The sequence below is a fragment of the Myotis yumanensis genome, unplaced genomic scaffold (assembly GCF_028538775.1).
Source record: "Myotis yumanensis isolate MYYU_CA2020_CCGP unplaced genomic scaffold, mMyoYum1.0.hap1 SCAF_4, whole genome shotgun sequence".
In the NCBI taxonomy this organism is placed as follows: domain Eukaryota; kingdom Metazoa; phylum Chordata; class Mammalia; order Chiroptera; family Vespertilionidae; genus Myotis; species Myotis yumanensis.
Genome location: NW_027223755.1, coordinates 34165149 through 34190025, shown reverse-complemented (window position 1 = coordinate 34190025; position 24877 = coordinate 34165149). Strand labels below are relative to the sequence as shown.

Genomic DNA, 24877 nt, shown 5'->3' with positions numbered 1-24877 from the left:
AACTGAATATTGCTCTAATGAAAGGCTCTAGATCAGCCTTGAATAAAAACAGTTATTGGTCTTCTATGGCACTTTTTTATGGTCCAAATATCCATGCATTCATTCTTACCATTGAATGCTATTCAATTTTTATTTGATTACATACAGAAAAATAAAACAAAATTTTGTTCGGATAAACAAATTAATAAACCTCTACCCAAAATTTCTTACACTAATGACAACAAAGGCAGTTGGTGGTAAAACACTATTACACTGACACACTTAGAAACCCTTTAAAGACTCTGAAGTGTCGAGTTCACATTTAAGGTTACCTGTAGGAACAGCCCTTTATTTGAACACCTTTACACACTGGTAGGCCCCAAGGACCCATCCCTTTGCTCTACAACCCTCCACAGCAATGCTCTATCACTGTGCCAGTTTCATAAACTTGCTTTGGTTTCCTAGCTCCATGCGTACTGTTTCCTTTTACTTTACCAAGGCAATGTGAGGCCAAACAAAAGCAAGAGGCTTTCCTAAATCTTCTTACATTTTGTGTCATAGCAACACAATCTTAAAACTGGCCATTTTAGTTTCCTTTGCTGCTTAAAATAAAAATTATAAATTAAGATTGAAATGGAGTATTAATTATAAAACAAATCGCAAATATCATTTCCAAAAAAAAAAAAGAAAACAAGGGATTTCCATATCACAGAAAAAGCAGTGGACATACTTCTACAGTGGAGTTTAAAATTTCCTGTGACTAAAAAATGGAAAATTGAATCACCAGTAGGAAATTTATGTAGTCAATGTCTATGACAAGTACAGATCCTGTAGAGCTCATAAAATGCAATCATCGCCTTTTTTATTTCTTTAAAAAGACATTACATTTTTTATTGCATTATTCTATTAATAAAAACACATGGACAGAAAGCTGTTTTTTCATTCTTTGCTTTCAGATTTTTACAGGAATTAACTTAATCAGGCCTTGGAAAGTGAACCCACCAGCACCACCTTCACCTGCTCACTCTTCGATTCAATATCCACATAGCAAAAGCCAACACTTCAAATCTCTTGCCCACATTAAAAAAAAAAAAAGTTTCAGCAGAAAAACATTAATAATCAGTTGAATAAAAATAAGGGCATAAAAGCTATGAGACAGCTAGCTCTGCCATCTGTCTCTGGGCTACAATCAAGGCTAACAAGAGCCTTGCACAGAGTTCAGTCTGTATATGAAATCCAAAAATAAACCTACAATCTATACAAAAACAACATACGTTTGTTTTTGTAGCCTTGATTACTATGTCTTTAAAAAACCTAACAGGAAGTTTTATATGGTTTGAATTCAACAGTTTTCCCTATATACTGTACAGTGGTTCTTTCCCTCTAGCCACAAGTTTCATTATTTCATTAATGTACAAATTTGAACATACTTTTTTTGAGTTCTTCTTTATATATAAAAATAGTCAAAATATTAATTTCCCCTGCAAATATCTTCCAATAAATCTTGCTGTCTTCCCCCCCCTTTTTGTCCATAGTTCTTATGAGGAAACCTCTCGTACAATGATGAGTTCTACTGTGTTCTGGAAAGTTTTTAGCAAGGACACTGCTTGTCCATGTTCAATATTAATGAAACTGTAGCCATTAGCCTAGAAGAAAGAAGAAAAATATTTTTTAAAAAACTAAACATTTCATAGTAATTTATTTGCAGAAAATAAAGAATGATTTTGCCAATTGAAAACAACATTGAGACTCCTGAGCACTAAAATAGAATCCCTGAAGGTGGGATCCAGGAACCTATATTTTCAGATGATTCCTACATAACAGCCAATGCCAGGAATATTTGTCAAAGACACAGTGCCGTCAGTGTTGTGTGTATGCACTACCATGTGATTAAAGTCATCAAGTTGCAGGGGTAACAGATCAAGAACACTACACTTCCTATAATTTAGGCTAAATGTTTACTGAGGTCTTACTGTGTGCCAGACACATAGTTCTAAGTGCTTCCATGAATTAACTACTTTAATTCTCCTAACACAACAAAGATTCTTTCATCACCTTATTTTAGAGAAGTTACCATTTTTGAACTAAAATAAAATACTAAAATATATCAAACATGTATTAAAAGTATCAGTATGATTTTCCACAGTACAAGGTGGAAATTATTTAAACTATGAAAGCATTAGAGTAGCCTATAGAAAATATCACTCTTTTTATCCACAAATATTTAAAGATAAACTTCATAAAATGCTTATTTTCAAATCAGGCATTTAATAATTTCTTGATGAGGAGGCAGATTAATTACAAAGTAAAAAATAAAGGAAATAATAAAAAGATGTATCTTAGTTACCTGAATAATTTTATCACCTGGTTGCAATAATTTTGATGCTGGTCCTTCAGGCTGTACCCTTGTTACAAATATACCCTTTAATAACAACAACAAAAAATTACTTAATGGGAAGCAGTATGCATAAATAACAGAGTACCAAGAAGCAATCTTTCTCAGTATGCAAAAATTTGAATTGTAAGGATTTCTCCTTGTCTTCTCTGAAAACATCGTGACAACCAACCCTATTATTATTATTATTTTATATCCTCAGCCAAGGAGTGAGTATATTTTTTCCATTGATTTTTTTTTTAATATATTTTATTGATTTTTTACAGAGAGGAAGGGAGAGAGATAGAGAGCTAGAAACATTGATGAGAGAGAAACATCGATCAGCTGCCTCCTGCACATCTCCCACCGGGGATATGCCCGCAACCCAGGTACATGCCCCTGACCGCCCGGGACCTTTCAGTCCGCAGGCCGACGCTCCATCCACTGAGCCAAACCGGTTTCGGCTGATTTTTTTTTTTTTAAAGATTGGAAAGGGGGAGGGAGAGAGAGAGAAACATCCATGTGAGAGAGACATATCGATTGGTTGCCTCCCACACGTGCCCTGAGCGGGGGTGGGGATCAAACCTGTCACCCACTGGTGAGCAGGCTGGTGGCAGGGCAACCCAACTCTATTATTTTTATTTTTGCCTGACAATTCAGTATAGTTATTTCTGTTTAAGTGATGAAGTTACTTCTATAGATGTACAGAAAAATAATTACGAAGTTAAAAATCACTTCACAGTATGAGAAACATTTGAAATATTTGGTTAAATTTATATTCCTTAAACAATTAAACCAATCACATTTCAAAACAAAAAGCTGAACAATACCGAAAGAAATAAAAAGGTGTCTGTCTAGATTTACAGAAATACATGTTAGATTTTTACATATGTACTAGAGGCCCAGTGCACGAAATTCATGCATGGGTAAGGTCCCTATGCCTGGCTGGTGATCAAGTCCGATATGAAGGGAACTGGTGGGGCGGTCAGGGGCCCCCACAGGCACCTGCCTTGGCTGGCCTGGCACTGCCTGCTCACTGGCCCGGCCCCCTGCCGCCACCACCAGTTGCCTTCCTCAGTGCTGCACCCCAATCGCCCCACTGCTGCTGCCAGTTGCCTCCCTCTGTGGGGTGATCAGGGGGGCAATCGGGGGGCCCCCGCTGGCACCTGCCTCGGCTGGCCTGGGGTCTGTGGGCAGCTCCTGCACTGAGCATCTGCCCCCTGGTGGTCAGTGCACATCATAGGGACTGGTTGTTCCACCGTTTGGTCAATTTGTATATTAGGCTTTTATTATATAGGATAATAGATATTAATACTGAATAAAACTTTATGGGTTTTTAAAAGAATATATAAATAAAACTCACATCATCATCAGGTCTGAATGGGTTTCCTCTTCCACCAACACCTCCTGATATGCTAAATCCAAGTTCTGGATCCTTTTCAACTCTCACTCGAATCTGAGATATCAAAATAAGGTAAGTTGCAACACAGTAACATCCACAGTTAAGTATTGGTATATTAAGTTGTAACAAACAAACATAACTACGTAGGGATTCATCTAAAACAAATACCTGGGCAGATGAAGTGAAACTATGACATGGAATATTATGTTAATGAGTTAGTGAGTTAACGGCACAGCTAGGATTATAAAGCAAAGCTCATAACTTAATCTATTGCTGTTTTATGAGAATAGGCAACCAATTAATGTTAACCCTATTGTATTTTTTAGACATGGATCTTAAAGACATAGCATACACATAAAACATGTACATTATTAGTTTCTATTTATGAAACATCTACATTACATAGTATCTCTGTCTATTGGGCAATCCATAGATCCAAAATGAATAAAGCATTTGTTCTCTAAGTTTCTAATAATATCATTTTATCAATAAGCTATCAAAATATATGACTATATGACTAGCGACTTTTTTTTTAAGTACTTTGTAAGATTTAATTCTCAAAGTAGTTTGGAGACTAAAGTCAAGTTTCACAAGCCGAGTGTCAAATAACCATAGCAAACCACAACATGCCAATTCAAGCTTAATGGTCTAAGGAGGAAAATGGGAGACATCTATAACACTGTTAACAATAAAAAAATATATATTAAAAAAAGTTTAATGGCCTATTTATATTGTTGAAGAAGGTCTGCTTTCATCAATCAGTTTGGGAAAAATAACCACCTTAGGAAAGAAAGAAAATCATGCCTAAAACACTACATCTTATGTCAATTAATGAGAATGGGGGTTGGGGTCATAAAGTCAAAAAAACCCACAAAGTTTAAGACTTTATAAACTTAACAGGAAACAAGACCTTTAAACACAAAATGGTTAAAAAAAACTATGTTAAAATTCTATATGAATTTATTGCTAATAATTAAATAATCTATAAAATACATTAAAAGCTTAGTCTCGTATTTCAAATATTCTTGATCATTCTTACCTCTTGCCTTGCCAGCTCATGGCCTTGTCTAGGAGAACAATGGGGCTGTGTATATGGAGGCTGGTGGGCCACTTTCAGCATCAAGTAATCAATTAGTTGTTCTCTAGAGGGATGCCTTGCCACAGATGCCTGAGGAAGGGGGTGATGTATTTGACTATAATTTGCCTGAGGCCTGAGAGGCTGGCCCATCTGTCCATTACTCAAAGGCATCTAAGAAAAACATGAAGTGTCTTAAAATGACCAATAATGATGTCTTAATACAAATAGTTGGATTTTCTTCTTGGAGCATTTCAAAAGCACTAGAGGTTAACATTCTAAATCACAGTGTCATGCCACTTATACTATTTTTTCTAATTTTACACTAAAAAACACCCCGTTTATGTTTTAATTCTAAACTTGCCTGAGTGCTTGATGATAGAATGAGTTTTCAAAGATTTTAAATGAAAGTAAATCATATCTACATTTTAAAATACTTGCTTTTCTGTCTGATATAAATGCACCTATTATTCTCACATAACCAAATGTTAAAATGGTAAACAGTATGCCAAAAATCTTAAATTTAAGTAAGCCCATTAAAAGGGTATCTTTTCCTATACTATCTTTAATTTCTCACATGCACATAAAACATGCCTTTGCCAATGGTTTTTCTTTAAAACAAAAGTAATTTTTTGGTAGAATATTTTCCTAAGCCTATGTCTTTTCTATATTTATTCCTTTCTTTCTAGAATTAACAAGCCAATTCAGCTATGCAGTGCTGTGTATCAGTTAGCAATTTCAAAACTCTCTAAATATTAATTCCATAGAATAGTAACTACAAAAACGAAACTTTGACATTCTATTTTACTTTTCACATGCTAAACAAAATATGTGAGATTATTTTGGTGTTTTAAGAGAATTATCTTTGTTTTAACGCAGGGGTGGGCAAACTTTTTGACTTGAGGGCCACAATGGGTTCTTAAACTGGACCGAGGGCCGGAACAAAAGCATGGATGGAGTGCTTGTGTGAACTAATATAAATTCAAAGTAAACATCATTACATAAAAGGGTACGGTCTTTTTTTTTTTTAGTTGTATTCATTTCAAACGGGCTGGATCCGGCCCACGGGCGTAGTTTGCCCACGGCTGTTTTAACACCTTTCATTTTTAGAGATTAAATCTGAATTTAAAATCACCTTGTAGCATTTGGCTAATAGCTTATTCTGTTAGTGAGGAACCTGTCTGGTAAATAAGGTTACATTTGTATTGTAAATATTTGCATGTGAAGAGATTCTGATTGGAAGAGGAAATAAATGTTTAAGCTATTCAGTTACTTAAAACATCATTGTTGATTATTAATAAAAGATGACCTCATCCACATGGAAATCATAGAAAAATTGTGAGGGAAATATTTGAACCCTATTTCCCTAAAAATTATCCAAAAGTAGAAAAATTGGAAATGCTTTTCTTTGTAAACCTTGCTTTGGTAAAGATGATTTTCACTTTTTAAAAGAGTCCTGTTTTTCACTGTTTTATATTTGAGAAGCTAGTTAATTCTGAGGACTGGAAACATATGCGAGTGTTTAATGACAGATGGTATTAGCACAAAGATGTCAGTATTTCCTGAAAAGTCTCTTACTGGGTATTTACCACTTGATCACTGTAGATTTGAAGCAGTTAGTTTGCCCAGGAGTACCTAAGTAGTTGTGCTGTTTATTACTTACACACAACTCGGTAGACAGCACTTGCTTTTCTCCATGTTTATATCTTTTTTTTCCTATGTGCAAATTCAATACTTTTCTCCTGTGGAGAATTCTCCAGACAATAATTACTTGTGACCCATTCTTAAGGCTCCTTGACACCCAGATACTTGTTAGTGCCTGACTTTCTACATCAATGTTAAACGTACTCTGGTAATATATTAAGCTATGTATAATATACAGGTGGCTCAGTGCAATAAAAAGCATAAAACAAACTCAGCGACCTAAACCATACAATGGATTTTAAAATGAAAAAACAAAACTGGATAACAGAGCTCAACTAAAAGAAAAACCAAAAAATGACAGATATGTATGAAGTTAAATGTTATGTGGCTGGGTTTCTACTCTCAAGAACAATATAAAAATTTGTATCATATATAACTATGCTTCATAATTATATCTGGTTATACTAGGATATGGAATTAGTTAAGAGAAAGGACAGAAGAGAGTACTAAAGAAAATAATTATCGCCCTAGCCGGTTTGGCTCAGTGGATAGAGCGTTGGCCTGCAAGCTGAAAGGTCCCAGGTTCGATTCCAATCAAGGGCACATGCCCGGGTTGTGGGCTCGACCCCTAGTGGGGGACTTGCAGGAAGCAGCCGATCCATGATTCTCTCTCATCATGGATGTTTCTATCTCTCTCTCCCTCTTCCTTCCTCTGTGAAATCAATAAAAAATATATATATCTTAAAAAAAAAAGAAGAGAAAATAATTATCTATCTGGCATTGGTGACAGAAAAATAAACTTTCTAAATGAGTGACGCTTTAGCTACAAAATTAATAATAAACCATCATCTATTCTACCACATATAAAAGTCTAATTACTTTTAGTTACATTTAAAGTATTTTAATATGCTTCTGGTAATAATAAAACAATTTCAAATGAAGAATTTAAGGTAGGTTCAAGTTTAACTCTTCAAATAGGTTTATCACGAATGCCAAAATCCCTTTGATTCAAATGATAAAATAAGTAGGTGATACTATAGACATACAAAATAATACAACAAAATAATTCACTAGTGTAGGAAAAAATCATGGAATAAATTGAAAAATAGCGGAATACAATTTTCTATTTCTCAATTATTTTAAAAATAAATCCTTACTAATAACTAAGCAAGGAAGGAAAGTTCTCAAAAAAGTATTTTCAGTGTTAAAGCATCTATGCTATTACTAGTTCAAAAACAACAAACATAGTAAGCTCACAGATACCACTTTATTTCCTGAGCACCTACTTTCAAGCTGTCTGGAGGAACATCTTTGTGACTAAGTGTAGCTGATGAGTAGTTGTGCTGTCCTGAAATGAATATATCATCTTGACAAGGATCTCCTGGACAGGATGTCTGGGGATGCTTCAAATTAGGGGAAAATAAAAAATAAAGAAATAATGATCTTTAAGATGTACAACCAAATGATGATGACACTTGAGAGATTAGGAAAAAAATAGTGCTATAGAAAGATGAAGAACCAAATGAAACATTAACATCACAACTGCCATCAATCTGAGTACCTTTATGACTGATGTTAACTAAACTGATCATTGTAATCATTTTGCAATATATACATACATATATCAAATTATCAAGATATACACCTTGGACTAATACAATGTTATGCCAATTATATCTCTTACTGGAAAAAAAAAAACAACTAGCACTTTTAGCCATCTCCCAAAGATTTTAATGGCAAAATGTTTTTTTTGGTGTTTTTTTTCTGACCAGGGCTGGGGATTGAGCCTACAATCCAGGTACATGTCCTTGACTGGAATTGAACCTGGGACCCTTCAGTCCGCAGGCCAACGCTCTATCCCCTGAGCCAAACAGGCTAGGGCTGTTTGTTCTTGTAATATATAAAACATATATACAGATATACAATGTTATTTCTTTATAATGCTTTTAGTTTTATTTACAATAATAGCTAGCTGTAACACTTTGAGCCACATTCTTAATCCAATTAAGAGTCCCAAATTTTAAGAGCAACTAAAATATATTCCTGTTGAGCACCAGAAAAAGTTTTTGGTAAAAAAATTACCTGATGTTCTTTCAACAGCATAGTATCACCGAGTATTTTCTTTTAAATGATGAGCAGAACCAATAAACATACCGTTAAATAAAACTTATTTTACCCTAATTTTATCATACTAATATTAGTCAGCTCCATATTTTCAAAAGCACTGGTTTGGGGAAATGCTTTTAAAATTAACTAACCAGAATTCCTATTTTTATATGTCAAGTGATACCCTTATATTATAGCTTATCTCACTGATAGTTTTAGATTAAAAGTAGACGCAATTTCATTATCTTGAACATTTCTTATAAATATACTGGGATGCAAGATACCTAAAATTTTCATTTTAATTTCCTTCTAAATACACTTAGCTATATTTTAGAAAACTAGAGAAACTTACTTTCAAAACAGTACATGGGTAGCAATATAAATATGCAAATTACATCATCATGTCAAAAATAATTTGAATCTACTTCATTATGATATGCCACAGGATACATATAAACCCAAGGGTTTATAATGTAATCTTAGAAACTGTATCTGCAACAGATCTATCATGTACAGTTAATTGCTAGTTCAAACCATGGCTTAGCATTTTTAGTACTTTGGTCTAATATTGTGTATTTAATTAAATGAAAACTTTATTTTCCTTCTCCATTTTTCAGCTGTGCTTTCAGAATGCATAAAAATCAACTTAGCTCATAGCTTAAGTTTAAAGTCAAGCCTGAATGTACAACTATGTTTATTTAATCTTAAAGAACAAGTATATTATAATTGAAAAAGTAAAATGCAACAACAGACTCAAAGGCTCTGAATTTAAGAATAACAAGCAAAAAATATTACTGTGTAAGAATTTGTAAAGAACAATTGTTCCAGATGACTGTAAGATTACCCCTGAGTTAATAAAGGCCCCTGTCTTTACTTTGACTTCAGCTAGAATAGTGCCAGAACCCTCTCTCTTCCTGTTTCAATCTGGTAAGTTACAAAACGATTGCTGCCACTATAACATAACATAGAAACCAAGTGGTGTCAGGTGACAGAAGGCAAAGCAAGATGGGTGAGACACAGTCAGAGCCAAGCTCCTATCCTAGAACAAATCAGGAGTATATTAAGAAGGGGTGAGGATGGGGAGAGTAGATGCTCAGGAAAAAGCAAAGCACCCCAAAGTAAGCAGAGTCAATATGGAAATAAAACTGGGGAGGGGATAAAATAAGGTCATAAGGGAGAAAAGTCTTTTCAGGATGGAAGGAGAGGGGCAGAGGAAATATTTATTTGGAGGCTATGCTACTACCTCAAGTTGTTAGGAAGAGAAAATCTTAAAACAGAGCCAGGCCAGAGTTGTTCTGTTCTTTCTCCTTCTCTGCTATTCTTACACCCTACACCCTATCCTTTCACTATTAAAAGAATAAACCTTTCATTTTCACCACGAATGACTATGGCTGAAATGTGGGTAATAAAGAATTTGGGTTTTTTCTTTTCATTGTACTTATTGCAATTTCTCAGCCTCAATTTTTATATTTAGCTACTTATGATCAAACTTAGTTCCACTTAGTTCTTAGTGCTTTTTTTGGCCAATACTCAATCACTAACATGAAAACGACTGCTCCCCACAACTCCTCTGTGGATTACATATGGCACAGTCTTAAAATCTTGAGTTTAGGGAGAGCAAACTAGTTTCAAGAGAGAAAGCACTACAAATAATAATTTTTAACCCCTCTCAGTTATTTCTATTGCTCACCCATTTTTACATAAAAAGAGTTGACTACATCCTTAGTTATGACCATAGAAACCTAAGAGATAAAGACTAAATCAGCTTTGCAGCAAGTTTTAGCACTAAGCCATGGTGGAACTGGGAGGTAATAAGATACCTAACCCCACAGCAAATTTTATTTTCCAGAAACGTTAAAACATTAAAATGTGGGGTTTATTTCTCTCTGTGCACTAAAGTACTGGTCTACTGCAGGTACTCACTCGGAAAATGTGCCCACCAGAACCTCTTCCGTCTGCAACACAAAAGGCAAGACTGCCTTGGCTGCCATGCAGGTCCCTAGAGCTGCCACAGTGAAAGCTGCTTACAGCAGTGAAATTGGAATTAAAGGACCGTGACAGCACGCTCTGAATGAAGAGGGGATAGATTTAACAGATTAGTGTAGCATGCAAAATTTACAAGACATGTTATGTATAGATGCATTTACAAGTAAGCCCAATACCACACAGAAATATCACGCAACATGGAATTTCAGTGCCACTGAAAGAAACTGGCACTATTTACCATATAGATACATGACAACATACAAATATACACACAAATCACATGTAATCCCACCATTCAAGTTTAGACATCAAAAAATAGGAATTGGCCGAAACCGGTTTGGCTCAGTGGATAGAGCGTCGGCCTGCGGACTGAAAGGTCCCAGGTTCGATTCCGGTCAAGGGCATGTACGTTAGTTGTGGGCACATCCCCAGTAGGAGGCGTGCAGGAGGCAGCTGATCGATGTTTCTCTCTCATTGATGTTTCTAACTCTGTATCTCTCTCCCTTCCTCTCTGTAAAAAATCAATAAAATATATTTTTAAAAAAAAAGGAATTGATGTCATACCTAGATGTATCTGTACAGCTATACATGGGACACAAACTAATTCCTCTTAAAGATAAATATTACCAACAACCAGTTAAGTCAAAATAAATTTCTAGAGTCTGCTTCATTTTATAGAAGTTATCTTATTATTAAATAAAAGCAGAGTTTAAATACATAATATAGCACAAATTATATTTGGCAAAACATACTAGGCTCTTGGCCACTGTAAAAGTTTAATATAAACACAGAATTTTAGGATATAACATTTAAAAGGCTCCCACTGCTCTATAATTACCAAAATAAAAACAGAAACTAGAAAGTGCACATATAAAAACTTTCTCCCATCCAAATAAATAGATATTAAAAAACATTATATTTTAGGAGTTAGTAGTGCCCTTTGCTGCTTAAATACAAAGAACAATTGATAGAATCCTTCCAAATATTGAGTTTATATAAATGTCTAATCACTAATCCTAGGGCTGCCTGAAAAATGTACCTCAATAAATGCACTGCCTGATTCTCATTATTCCTGCTTCTTTACTTCCAGAGTTGTTAACTGCTATTTTTTCATGTACATGCTTTTAGTCATGTTCCTGAATATTGAGAGTCTGATGGTAAAACTGAGAGAAACCACATTTTGAGCATGGCTTGTAATGAAGAAATATGAAATGACGTTACAAGCATTTCTGTTACTTTTAGGGACTATACACCTTCTCCAGATTATGAAATTGATGTCTACTATTAAGAAACATTAACATGACATTCCAGAATTAAATGGATCTATAAAATTACAAGGTACATTTTTAGTTATTTTGTGGATTTTAAAGTAATAACTAAAGAAAAAGCTAAACTTAATAGGCTAGGCCTGTACTTTTCCAAACCATTTCACGATAAATAAGGATTTAGCAGAGGCAATTCAGAGGTTCCATAAACAGCTGGTTAGAATGTAAAAATAAAGAAATTATACACAGTTACATACACATGGTTTGTTTTAACATGTTGTTAACTTGAGTGGACTGACTGACCCTGTTTAAGGACATGTAGATTTGAAACAAAGCCTATTATGCCATCTTTGAACACATATGACGTTTTGTAAATATTTCACTGAATAAGAAGGCTTATGCTCAGAACAGGTCTCGTTTTTAATTCAGGCTTGTGCTCACACACTCATATAAAACTGCACTCCATCACAACACATGGAAACACTGAACAGAACAGTGCTCGGCAAATGTCCTGAGCACTGTTGTTCATTACATGCAAACAGTTGCATAAGAGCAAGTGAACATAAAAATTACCATGTTGTGTTAATCTTTAATCATATCTGGTTGAGTGCTTACGTATCTAAGTTGTTTTAATTTAATAAGTACTATTAGCAAATGCTGACTTAATAATTCAACTTTGAAATAAAAAATTTTATTCATTTTCAGTGTTGTTAAATTTTATTTATAAATAAGTCTTGAGATTTTTGAGGTGAAACCTATTTTATGTGTGTGGATTCTAGATAGTTTGTTGGGGTGGGAGAGGTGTGACTACCACAACGTTTCAAAACCAAGTAAGGGTCAATAACTTATCTATTTCTGTATTATTAATAAACTCCCAGCTGGGCAAAGTAGCAACTTTTGATTGGGGGACTTACCCCTAGAGGTAGGAAAGGCATTGTGAAATTCCCTGAAGAAATTTTTCAAATGTCCGCCATGCCATCAGAATTATGTTTTGGGGAGGAAAGGGGGATTACAGAGGAGCAAATAGAGATCTTTCATCAACCTCCACCATTGTCAATCAATACTTTCCAGTTTGGAGTCTACATCACATTGCCCTATGCATTTCCTAGTTTCACTTCAATTCTCATCTCTAAATTACCAGTGGGCAAAATTGAGACACTACTTTCATATACTCTCCAAGCAACTGTATGGCAAATTTCTAAATATAAAAAGCAGAGAGGCACAATGAACAATGTAGTGGCTGCTACTTGCTTCCATTTACTAAAGTCCAGGCACTCTCTGTCAGATAGGAAAGTAATGGGAAAATAGCCATTGGAGATGTCAACTAATATTAATATACTAGAGGCCTGGTGCACAACATTCGTGCACTGGGGGTGGGGGAGGTCCCTCAGCCCAGCCTACTCCCTCTTGCAGTCTGGGACTCCTTGGGGAATGTCGCAGAGGTGGGAGAGGCTCTCACCACTGCCACTGCACTTGCCAGCCATGAGCCCGGCTTCTCTCAAGGGATATCTGACTGCTCGCTTAGGCCTGCTCCCTGCAATTGGACATCCTTAGTACTGCCACGGAGCGGGGAGACGCTCCCGCCACCAATGCTGCACTCACCAGCTGTGAGCAAAGCTTCTGGCTGAGCGGCGCTCCCACTGTGGGAGTGCACTGACCACCAGGGGGCAGCTCCTGCATTGAGCGTCTGCCCCCTGGTGGTCAGTAGGCATCATAGCGACTGGTCGTTCCACCATTTGGTCGATTTGCATATTTTTTTTTCCGATTTGCATATTAGTCTTTAATTATATAAGATAGTATAGTATAGTATAGTATAGTAAACAAACTCATCTCATCCTCCAAATCTGCTATTCCTCCTCTATGTTCAGTAGAAGTTACTAGCATTCCTCAAAACCAGTTAGTTATTCCAGGCACCAATCTCAAGTTTAATTTCTTGATTCAATGACTGATTATAAGGATATTACAATCAAAAGTAAATTCTTATCAAGTCTATTTCAGAACTGCCTCTTAAATTCATTTCTTTCCCTCAATTCCACTAATATATTCTCATGTATTTTCGGGACTACTACTAGATGGCTTCATCACCCAGTCAACTTAACTCTGTAGCCTCTCCTCCTCAAACCCAGTACCACACCAGAAGTTTATTTATAAAACAGCTATATTACTTCTCTGCTTAAGAGATTTCCAAATTTGTCAGCAAAAACATACAAGTTCAAAGAACCTCAACTGTATGTACAAAGTTATAGCTGAAACACAATAAATAGATGAAAATGAAGTTACCTAACCTTACAGATGGCTTAGTTATTTAAAGTTGAGAGGACAGCATTGCATAGAGCTAACAATTACAGGCAGAGATGCAATGTGGATTGATATAAGGTACTAATTATATTTTAGGTATTTATTTCTGAAAAATTCGACTTAAGGAATTTTTTAAAATAATGACTAATTGAGGTTGTATATTTTTTAAAAACCAGTACCTTATATTTAATAAACAGAGGTAAGATAATTCTTGGGTAAAATCCACTGAGAGGTACCAAGCTAAATCCTAAAGAAAGAATGTGCCTTATACATTTGAGCACAGAACTGTGACACTAATATATGAGTTTTACAGGATATTTAAAAATGATAACTTCTTTCAAAAAACAAACATCTATACACTATAGTAGAGCCAGACAAGTGAGTTTAAATAGGTCACAAATGCAATTCGAAAAGAGTAATGCCATGCCAGAAGCCATCTGTGTCAGTGACAGTGTTAGTCATATAACTGGGGGGAAAAAATCTTAGATGAAATATTTACATTTACAGTACATCTGTTTTTCTGTTAACTGTACAATAAACTGCTTATTTTTTGCATACATATTTACATAATCAATTATTAATAGATGACAAGAGGTCAGAAAATGCTAAACAGAGGTACATATGTATATACATGTATTATTCATAGTATGTGTGGTACAATCTAAAAACCATAAATAAAATGAATGTAAGCCTATCAAAAAAATATTGGGGAGTAAGAGAAGGGAGAGAAGCTTATACTACCATCTCAACTGCTCTGAGTCTGACAAGTCGGAACTTGAAACTCTATTGTCAGCACCAAGGAAAAACTCCTAGAATATAAATATATAGGGTGTCCCCCCCAAAATGTATACATTTTCAACAGCTGATAGCTCAATTTTGAAAATGAAATGTATTTTAATAAACACTGCCATTATAATTATTCAAAGTGTATGCATACATTTTTTAAGGACATCCTATATATTCAATAATCCAGAGTATCTTGTTTCACCTTGTTTTAAAAAACCCCAAGAATGCCAAATTTGTAAAGGAAAATCAGTAAATTCGTGAGAAGAATGAAAAAATACATGTTTAATTACCTTTTCTAACTTTTTGGCTTCTATATGTCGTAGTACTTGTTCTCGCCAATCATGAGGAACTTTATTTTTTCCTGGAGGATCTAATAAAGAATGCTCAGAACCAACCCTTGCATTTGGTCTTTTTGAAGGACTAGTCCGTGAATAATTGAAATCACTAACTGACATAGTTCTCTCTGGTATTTCACTAACTGAGGGTCGAGCACTTTGAGGCCTAGATGTATTTGGACCATCAATGCTATATGTTCGTGCAGAAAGAGGTCTCTGTGATCCTGACATCATTGGAGCAGTTCTTCCCACTGAATGTAACTCCCTGTATGATAAATAATCTCCTTCAGGGATTTGGGCCCGCCTTGTGGGACCTGGCTCACTAACATTTACAGAGGCTGTAGAGGACACACTACTTTGTCGCTGAATTGTATTTCGAGTAGCTCCAGGAATGAGTCGGTCATTTGGTGAGATGGCCCACATTTCCCCATGTCTTCCTGGGCCAAGTCTTGGATGTAAATGGTATCCAGTATTAGCTCGAACATTGTTATGGTTAGAGAAATTCATATTGGCAGAATGTTTATTAGCATAACTGTGGTTTTCTGTGCTCTCTGATCGAGGAAGGCGCTGAGAAGGAAAAGTGACGTGATCCATTTGGGGATTTTGTTTGGAGTGCCACAAAGTGTCCTTGACTGCAGCGCTGCTACTGTACTGGATGTTATATTGTGGAGGACCGTATATCTGAGGCGCAGATTGTGGACCACTTGCTACGGGGCCTCTTATATTTGGCTCTTCAGGATTATGATTTGAATCAAACTTAAAAATTGCCTTTGTACCTGATATTAAATCAGAAGATGAGGAAGAACCAGTAAATACTTGCAATGGTTGATCATACAGAAGTGTAGCTGACTTGCTCCTGACTATATTTTTTCCATCAATAGATGTGACTTTAGCTGTTGCACTTGGCTGCTGAAGTCCATTATCACTAAGAATGTCATAGATTTTTATCTCTCCAGTCTCCATATTAGTTATGCTATGAGATTTTACAACAGACCCAACTGGCCCACTTCTCTGAGGGGAGAGATCTTCGGTGCTCTTGGAAATACCCATATCAATAGAAGGATCAGTGTCCTGGGGCTCAGTCTTCCGAGGAGACTGTGGAGTTTCCTCAGAATGTCCATTCACCTTATTTACACATTCCATATTAGGACACTTGTTTCCATTTTCCAAGCGCTCAGCTTGTCCTTTAGCATTAACGCTTAAAAAGGCCGTTCCAAGCATGATATCCTGTGCCTTTGATCTTTCTATTCTCTCTGGTTGAAATGTATCATTGGTTATAAGTTTATGAAGATTCATATTGATATGGTCTAATTTGTGAGATTCATCAGATGTGGCTATTGAGTCAATACCTTTCTCAATAAGAACTAATCGTTCCTCAATATTCAAATCATATTCAGGTAAGTTGAAATCTTTTTTATCATGAACCTTGAATTGTTCCTCTGTTGAATGGTTTAAAATATCTCCATTTTGTAAAAGGCTGTTAAAATTTTCATCTTCTTGCCTAAAACAAAAATAATGTTATCAAAAACATCATAAAGCCCAGTTTTCTTAGTAATGGGAGATTTATATTAAATGGAGAAAAGTAAAACTATCTGAAAATTTATAATCAAGATTAATTTTCATCAATGTCATAAATCACTTAGTCACAATATAGTTTGAGCTAAGTAAAGAAAAAAATTATGTGTCCTCTTCTGGTACAGCTTTTCACAAATGTGCTAAAATATGAAATGCTTGCCCTGCCGGTGTGGCTCAGTGGTCGAGTGTCGACCTATAAACCAGGAGGTCACGGTTCTTTCCCAGTCAGGGCACATGCCTGGATTGCGGGCTTGATTCCCAATAGGAGGCATGCAGGAGGCTGCCGATCAATGGTACTCTCTCATCATTGATGTTTCTCTTTCCCTCTCCCCTCCTCTCTGAAATAAATAAAAATACACTTTAAAATATGACATGCTTGAAAGATAGGCAGATACATGGAGAAAGAGCCAATAATTTGAACAGTTGAGTAAAACGCACAGAACATTTTTATGAATAATTCCAAAACCTTATATTAGCTATAGTTATAATAACTGTTATTAGATTCAAATATATAGATAAGGAAATTATATAAAGAACTAAACAATAGCTCTACAAAATATGAAATATCAAAATTGAAATTAACCCTGGCTGGTGTTGCTAAATGGTTAGAGTGTTGGTTTGTGCACCAAAGGGTCTCGGGTTTGATTCCTAGTCAAGGGCATGTTACCTGGGTTGCAAGTGTGATCCCTGGTCCAGTGGGGTCTCATGTGGGAGGCAACCAATCATTGTGTCTCTCTCACAGTGATGTCTCTCTCTCTTTTTCCTTCCTTACCTCCCTCTTCCTCTAAAATTCAATGGAAAAAAATATCCTCGATGAGGGTTAACAACAACAACAACAAAACACACAAAAAACAAACAAACAAAATACACAAAAACCTGAAAATAAACTTAATCTACATTGAATTTGGGAAATATTTAAAGGTGATATTCCAAAATTACAGAAAATACTTTATTTCTGCTTGGTAATATGAAAACATGATTGTGTCTTCGAATTGTATTTCAAAAAGTAGTCAAGTTATATTTCAACAAATATTCCTTAATATTAATCTTCCCATTAGGTAACAAATAATACTCATGATTAGAAATACAACAGAGATACAGCTATATCTTTCTTAGCCTTTATTTCATTATATAAAAAACATGATTTAGAATATACTAAACTACTTCCCAACATCAGTAAAATTTTATTATTCAACAAATTACTCATTATCTTAACATCTAAAAGGTTATAAAAATTAATAATTTACCATACTGGGTCTTAACCTCAAATTCAGAGAACAGATATAAATGATTAATCATAATTACAACTACATAACAGCTAAACTCATTTTGAGATAAAAAAGGCATTTTTCTTTTCCAACAATATGAACTGATACATACAAAAATTTGACTTAACTATGTCGCCTGGAGCATAACAACAATTGAACTCTAAAAAATATTTAGCAATATCCATAACGTTAAGCTTTGGGTTCAGTAGTAACGCAAATCTTTCTATCAAATACTCTACCTGATAGATTAACATCAAAGTAAAATGGTACAGTCTTACTTTGATAACCAAACTTGAGAGCCCAAATAATAAATTCGTTTTAAACTTCAGCTAAATTCCAACATGTAGGAATTAAGCCTTTTTAGAAAAGTTGACCTATAAATTTAACCCTTTGCACTCCGAACCATTCTGGACATTGGCTACCAGCTACTCGACGCTACTTTGCGGCGGAAATGTGCATTTACAGACCCTCGTATTATTTAGTATAATTTTGGAACCAAGTAACGTATTATAATGATATTGGACTTATATGAATTGGGTGACATCGAGGAATGTATATTTGCAAAAAAACACAATATTTTATTGTTTATAATTTTGTACAGTATGATAAGTTTTGTAACACTCCCCAATATGCATTGCAGGCTGATTAGTGCATGTTTGACAGTAATAAGTGGTTTGACGCCTGCCACCAGGTGTTTTCCTGTTAGAACACACAATGCAGTCCCGTTTTCTTTGTCCCACATCGGGAATATGTAGTTTATTGTTTAATCCGACACAAAACCCGCTGACATTTCTTGTATATATCTTAGTAATTTTACGATATTTTGATTTAATTTCTTGTGCTATTTCAAGATAAAACTTCAGGGAAACATGCATGTCTCAAAAAGTTGCGTTGAAATAACTCAATTCCCCGTAATCACTAATAAACTGCAATGTCCCCTGAGAGGGAACATCCGAGTGATATGCTAGAATTCCGATGTCCCCTGAGAGGGGACAGCGGAGTGCAAAGGGTTAAGTCTAATCCAAAGATACATCACTAATCAAAAGTATTTAAATAAATCCTTTAATTTGGGGCATCACCCCAAAATGATCTTGCATTTCTAATTCTAAAAGTATCAGTTTCTAATTGAATTACCCCAAAATAGGTTATTTATGTTGTAATATCTAGAACTGTTCAACCTTTTAATGAAGAAAATAAGAACATATTTTAAATCTTTTCTCCGCCCCCTTAAAAAACTAAAAGGGAAATGTATAAAAGCTAAAATAATTAGTAATAAAGTGGAGAAGAAACCATATACTGCCTGAACCACTTCTATAATATTTGTGAAATCCTTAGGTTGGTCATATATATTTATTTGCATTTCTAGCTCTATTTTTTGTAAAAATAAATTATTTTGTTAAGATATTACAAACCTTCTTTTGGAATTAATACCAATATGAGTTTGTTTCACTGGAGAGCAGAGTGAGGTATCTTGACTACTATCAGTATTAAGAGAAACTGAATCAGACATCCGGGATGGAGAAGAACAGTTGCTATTATTCTGATTGCTATTGTGTGTAACTTCATCTGATAAAGAATCTATATCCTTTGTATCATCTGAAAGAAAGAAACAAACAAAAAACTCAAGCCACTGATAAAGTCACCAAAAATCCTGTGTGAAATACTTCCCAGTGATGACAAATAGCATTTTATATTGCCCTGGTTCAACGTATAAGGTAAAAAATTATATGAATTAATAGATAACCAGAGGCATCTATAAAAATTCAGCCTTAATACACACAAACATGAAAGAATTTTAAAATAGTGACCGATACCTTTACTTTTTAAAAATATAACCAAAGTTAGGTTACCCAGAATTTTATTAGTTTGAATTACTGACAAGATTATATTATTCAATGTGTTCTAAGGCTATGGGTTAGTTTTAGTAAATATGCTTTCCCACTCATTTCAAAGTACAGTTTATAGCCTTATGTAAACTTATCTTGGGGAGAAATTATATCATACATGTAAGGAATTGTTTTTATCTATTCTGACAATAAAAATGAGCAATGCAGTCAATCAAAAAACAACCACCAAACAAATAAAGAAATTTTCACAAGGTCAGCTCTCTCTTCATATTTTTAAATCATTTCAAAAAATTGTACATGAATACTGAACTCTTCATATGTGAGATGGCTTTATGTGTAACAATAATATAAACAGAAATAGACAATATTCATATTCCAGTATAGGTAGGTAGTATAAATAGTATTTTTAAAAGTAGTGATAAAAGATAACATAATATCTTAGAACCCTCAAGAATGTTTTTAACTAACTCAATTCTAGCCAAATCATAGAAAGAGTATATATATAGATACAGTCATAGATTACATGAATCTGAATTAAGGATATTTTTGCTGTTCCAAATATTTACTCAGTTCAAGTAGTCTAGATTGTGTTTATAGTTAAAAACAGTAGCAGAGGGCTCTCTAATTCAACTTTAAGGTATTAGGGTCTCAGATTATGAATTTTTAAAATAATGTTAAACTATCTGTAACAATTTCTTTCCTAGATATATCCTTCTTCTCCCAATTCCAAATCATGGGACAATTGTGACCATTAGATAACATGTAAAATATTTAGCATATAGCAAGTAGCAATTAGTAAGTATTCAACATATATTACCATCATTATTATTATGAAATCCAAGATATTTGAGGAGCACCTTGCTAGCAAATTTCATTAATGCCATAAAGGCAATAGCTGGATCAATACTTGTTGGAGGTATTATAGAGATGTTCAGACACTAGTGGGGAGGAGTAAGGGAAGGTTAAAAGAGACAGATATCCTTCAAGTCCCCTTTTATGTTAAATGAAAGAATGGCTGGAAAAAGAATGGTTTAAAATAAGTTCTGGGATAGATAAAATAACAAACATCTACTATACATCCAGTATTGGGCTAGGTTTCAGTACATTGAATAATCTAGTATATTTAATATTCACAAACTCCTTCATTAGCCTTACTTTATGTCAAATTAGATATGTACACATGGATAAAATTAGGCTCCTCAAGGATCATACAGTAAATTAAGTGGTAGAAATGGAATCATAATCTAGACTTGTCTCCCTATAAAGTCCATGTCCTTGTAAGTAGACATGCATGAGGGAAGAAAAAAGGTCTATCAAGATTTTCCTTTAAAAACAAGAGAGAGAAGAAAAAGACCTTTCAAAAAAGTATGTTTTAAAAATTGTTGCTAAAAAGTGTTTTAAATAACATAATGACATTTAGTGATATTCCAAAACAATTATACATTTTATTCAGCTCATTTCTAATCTCAGAGCTTTCCTTCACAGCTAACCTTTTTTGCTATTACTAAGTGCTACCACTTTTGGCTGGATAATAGAGGTTTCAATTAATGGTGGTCGCATCTCTGCCATTTTCATCTCTTCATCAGAAGAAAGTTCTTCAGATTCCTAATTTAAAGACAAAAGAGTGAAAACATTTATGAAAATAGATTGTTTTTTTAAATGAATAAATATTACGTCATAAGAACTTTATAAAGAGAAAAGAATATTTAGAACATATATGAAACCTTTTTGTAGTAACAGTGACTAAAAGTAGTATATGATTAAAAAATTTTTAAGCTACAGCAATAAAACTGTGGTAGTTATTAACAATATTCCAAAGCACCTATGGGATAATTTCCTGGGGCAGACCTTAATTCAAATGTATTAATGATTACTATGTGCCTAGTACTATGTCAGGTGCCAGAGAAATAAAAATACATAAAACACAATCCCTGCCATTGAAAAACAGTTTGCTCCAACAAAAACCTCTTCTTCCCATAATCCTCAAATTTATGGCTCCAAGGATCACTGGGTTCCAAGGAATCAGAAGAACTGAGATGTTCTTTTACTAATATAAATTAATAACAATTTTTGCCCAATTTGAAGACAGAATTTTATATTCTCCAGGAATTTTTCTCTAATATTTAGCAATTATCCCAAGTTATCTACCATTGAGAGCTATTTTGGGTAGGAAACAAAAAGACCTATTAATGGGAAAAATTTAATATTGGATATATTACATATAAAATCAGCTTAAATTATTCTACTAATATGATAAAATAAATAAAAGGTTTTAAATAGGTGTTCTCTTAAAAGTGCTAAGACTTTTAGGTACTCGTAAGTGCCATAATAAAGATATGGACTGGAGTTGGCAAATGTTTAGTGAAAAGGCTAGTCAACATTTTGCACTTTGAGAATAGTCTGTTTCAACTTCTCAACTCTGCCGTGTGGACAAGTGGTCATAGACAATAATATAAACTAATGACCATGGCTATGTACCAGTAAAACTGAATTTCATCCCATTTTTCATATCATGAAATATTCTTTTGATTTTTATTCCACCTTATAATAATGTAAAAGCATTTCTTAGCTTGCAAGCCATACAAAAACAGGCAGAGGCCGAATTTGGGCCACAGTTGTTGTTTTTTAACCCTGTTTAAAACTGTATGATGATGGAAAGCGTTAGTAGAATAGGAAAAGAATGTAATTTGGTTTAGTTGTGATGGGTGAGTTAAGAAAGGAATGATATTCTGAGTAGAGGAAGGACGAAAATATGAAAGGATGGCAAATCTGCGCCATGCAGCTGGAGCTCAGGATAAGTGTGGGAGAGACAGAAAAGGAAGACTGGATTACATGGTGAAAGATTATGCTCTTAGTATGGACTCAATTAAGTATGTGTTAATGTGACTGGAGGTTGCCTAGCCAGGAACTTACAAGATCAGACTATCTTTTAAACTAGTAATGCTGGTATTAAGAAGGTATGGGAAGAGACTGGCAGAAAGGCATCTAGCTTTCACAATAGCCCTGAAGAAAAGAGACTGCATCTGTCCTTAGGCAATGGCAGTGATGGCTAGCAAAGAGATAAAGAAATTTTGGAATTAACAGGACTTAGTGACAGAATGGATGGGATAAGAAGGGGCAAATGGTCTGTTCTAATCTTTTATATCTGCAGCATTTAAACTGCCAGCCAGACTTCTCCTTCATGAAATTGTATTATTCCTGGGCTCCTGGGAACTGCAGTCTCTACATCTCCTCCCACCTTTCTCCTTTGCTCACATCACAATCTTCCTGCAGCTAGCTCATATTTTTTCCTTTCTTATTCTTTCCCTCTGGATGGAATCACGTTCTTCAATAATTATGTTTAATGTAGACATATATCCCATTTATAATCTAGCTTTTGTTTCTCACTTGAGCTAAAGATCCCAACTATCTAATGAATATGTCTATCTGATGGTTTTGTCATTTCTTCAAATTCCACCTATCCAAAACAAACTTGTCCTTCCTTGTCTATTTGTTCTCTTAACACATTGCGTACCGCACCGAAATGTCTAAGACATACGCCAGGGACCGCACGTTTTTGGGCAAATTGCACGTTATTTAAATCATCATAACTACAGATCATAATGCACTTTAGGTGTTGTTTTTCAATAATTATTTTTATTTACAAAAACAATTAAACAATTAAAGTTCCTAGTACTTTTCTAACGTATGGTACTGCGTAAAACATTTTCCTCCATGAAGAGGGGCCAAACAAAATTTACATAAGTATCTAGATTTGCTCCTTTTTCCGTGGGCGGCACAAACTCTGCAGGCTCTCATAGGAAATTTTTTCTTTCCACTCGCTGGAATACACGTAGGTTCATGCTGCTTCATATCACCTGACAACCTTTTGGGTGGATCTTTACGAGGTGCTCTCCTTGCACCCCCAGGGGAAGGGCTGGACAGATTTGTCTCTGGTTCCGGAGAGCCTTCAATATTGTCATCTGTTATCCAGTCTTTCGCCACAGATAGCAGAAACTGTTTATACTTCATTTTTGCTTGTGGATTGAGGACGTTGTACACTCTAAATGAATTGAAAAGTCCACAGTTTATAAGGTACAGCACTACTTTTTTTGTCCATTTCATCGTTTTCCTTAGAATGGAACAATACGAAAGGAATTGATCTGCACGGTCAACGCCTTTCATGTGGGCATTGTATTCCTTGATGCAGGTAGGTTTTACAATATTCTCTCCTCTTTTTCTATTTTTTTTTTTCCTGTTGTCGAGACAGAAGTGTCATGGATCGTTGATATCATTCGGACAACCCGCTTGTCTTTCCATGCTAGGAGAATATCGCCTTTTCTGGAAAATATTATGTCACCTTTCTTCATTCTTGATGTTTTCATTTCCAAATTTGGCAGTAAACCTCTACTCTCCCTAATAGTCCCACAGACTCTAGTTTTGTTCTGTAGCAGCAATTCAACAGTAGATGTAGCATTGTAATAATTATCCTGGTAAATATGGTGCCATATGCCAAGATAGGGTCCAAGGACTGAAAGAACAGTTTCTTGCAATTTCCTTCCTTCAGCGCCCCACAGTGGACAAGACAGTGTGTTGACATCTAAAGTCCATAACAGATGGCGCGTGAAAAAACTCGTGAGCGGTCCTTAACAGATGGCGCGCGAAACATGAGAAAACTCCTGAGTGGTACACAATGTGTTAACACCATCATTGCTTTCAGGCATGGTTATATGACTGTTTCCTCTTCTCCATTCCTTAAAGGCAGGGGTATCACACATTACATCCGTAACATTCTTGCAACTAACGTCTAGGCTGCATTTTCTACTATCATTACTCAAAAGCCCTTAAACTTGGAGAATTCAGTATCTGCTGCCAGATTTCCCTAATACATAGCCCTTCACAAGTAATGCTCTACTAAAAAGCCTTCAGTGATCCCCCAAAGATGATAGAACATTAAG

At 35.0% G+C, this 24877-nt stretch overlaps 1 protein-coding gene across 14 annotated transcripts in view; it reads right to left on the bottom strand.

Annotated features, from left to right (window-relative positions):
- Positions 1-819: 819 nt before the first annotated feature.
- Positions 820-24877, bottom strand: part of ERBIN (erbb2 interacting protein) — a 110211-nt gene continuing 86153 nt past the window's right edge. For 4 of the 14 annotated variants that reach the window (XM_070412077.1, XM_070412079.1, XM_070412081.1 and 1 more), the window contains 9 exons: positions 21431-21545; positions 19506-19689; positions 15206-16751; positions 10504-10647; positions 7761-7877; positions 4795-5004; positions 3717-3809; positions 2327-2401; positions 820-1625 (listed from right to left, as the gene is read on the bottom strand). In XM_070412077.1, the coding sequence (XP_070268178.1) occupies positions 1518-1625; positions 2327-2401; positions 3717-3809; positions 4795-5004; positions 7761-7877; positions 10504-10647; positions 15206-16751; positions 19506-19689; positions 21431-21545 (2592 nt within the window). In that variant the 3' untranslated portion in view covers positions 820-1517. The remainder of the gene's footprint in view (positions 1626-2326; positions 2402-3716; positions 3810-4794; positions 5005-7760; positions 7878-10503; positions 10648-15205; positions 16752-19505; positions 19690-21430; positions 21546-24877) is intronic. The other 10 variants (XM_070412087.1, XM_070412088.1, XM_070412080.1 and 7 more) reach the window with 9 other exon arrangements.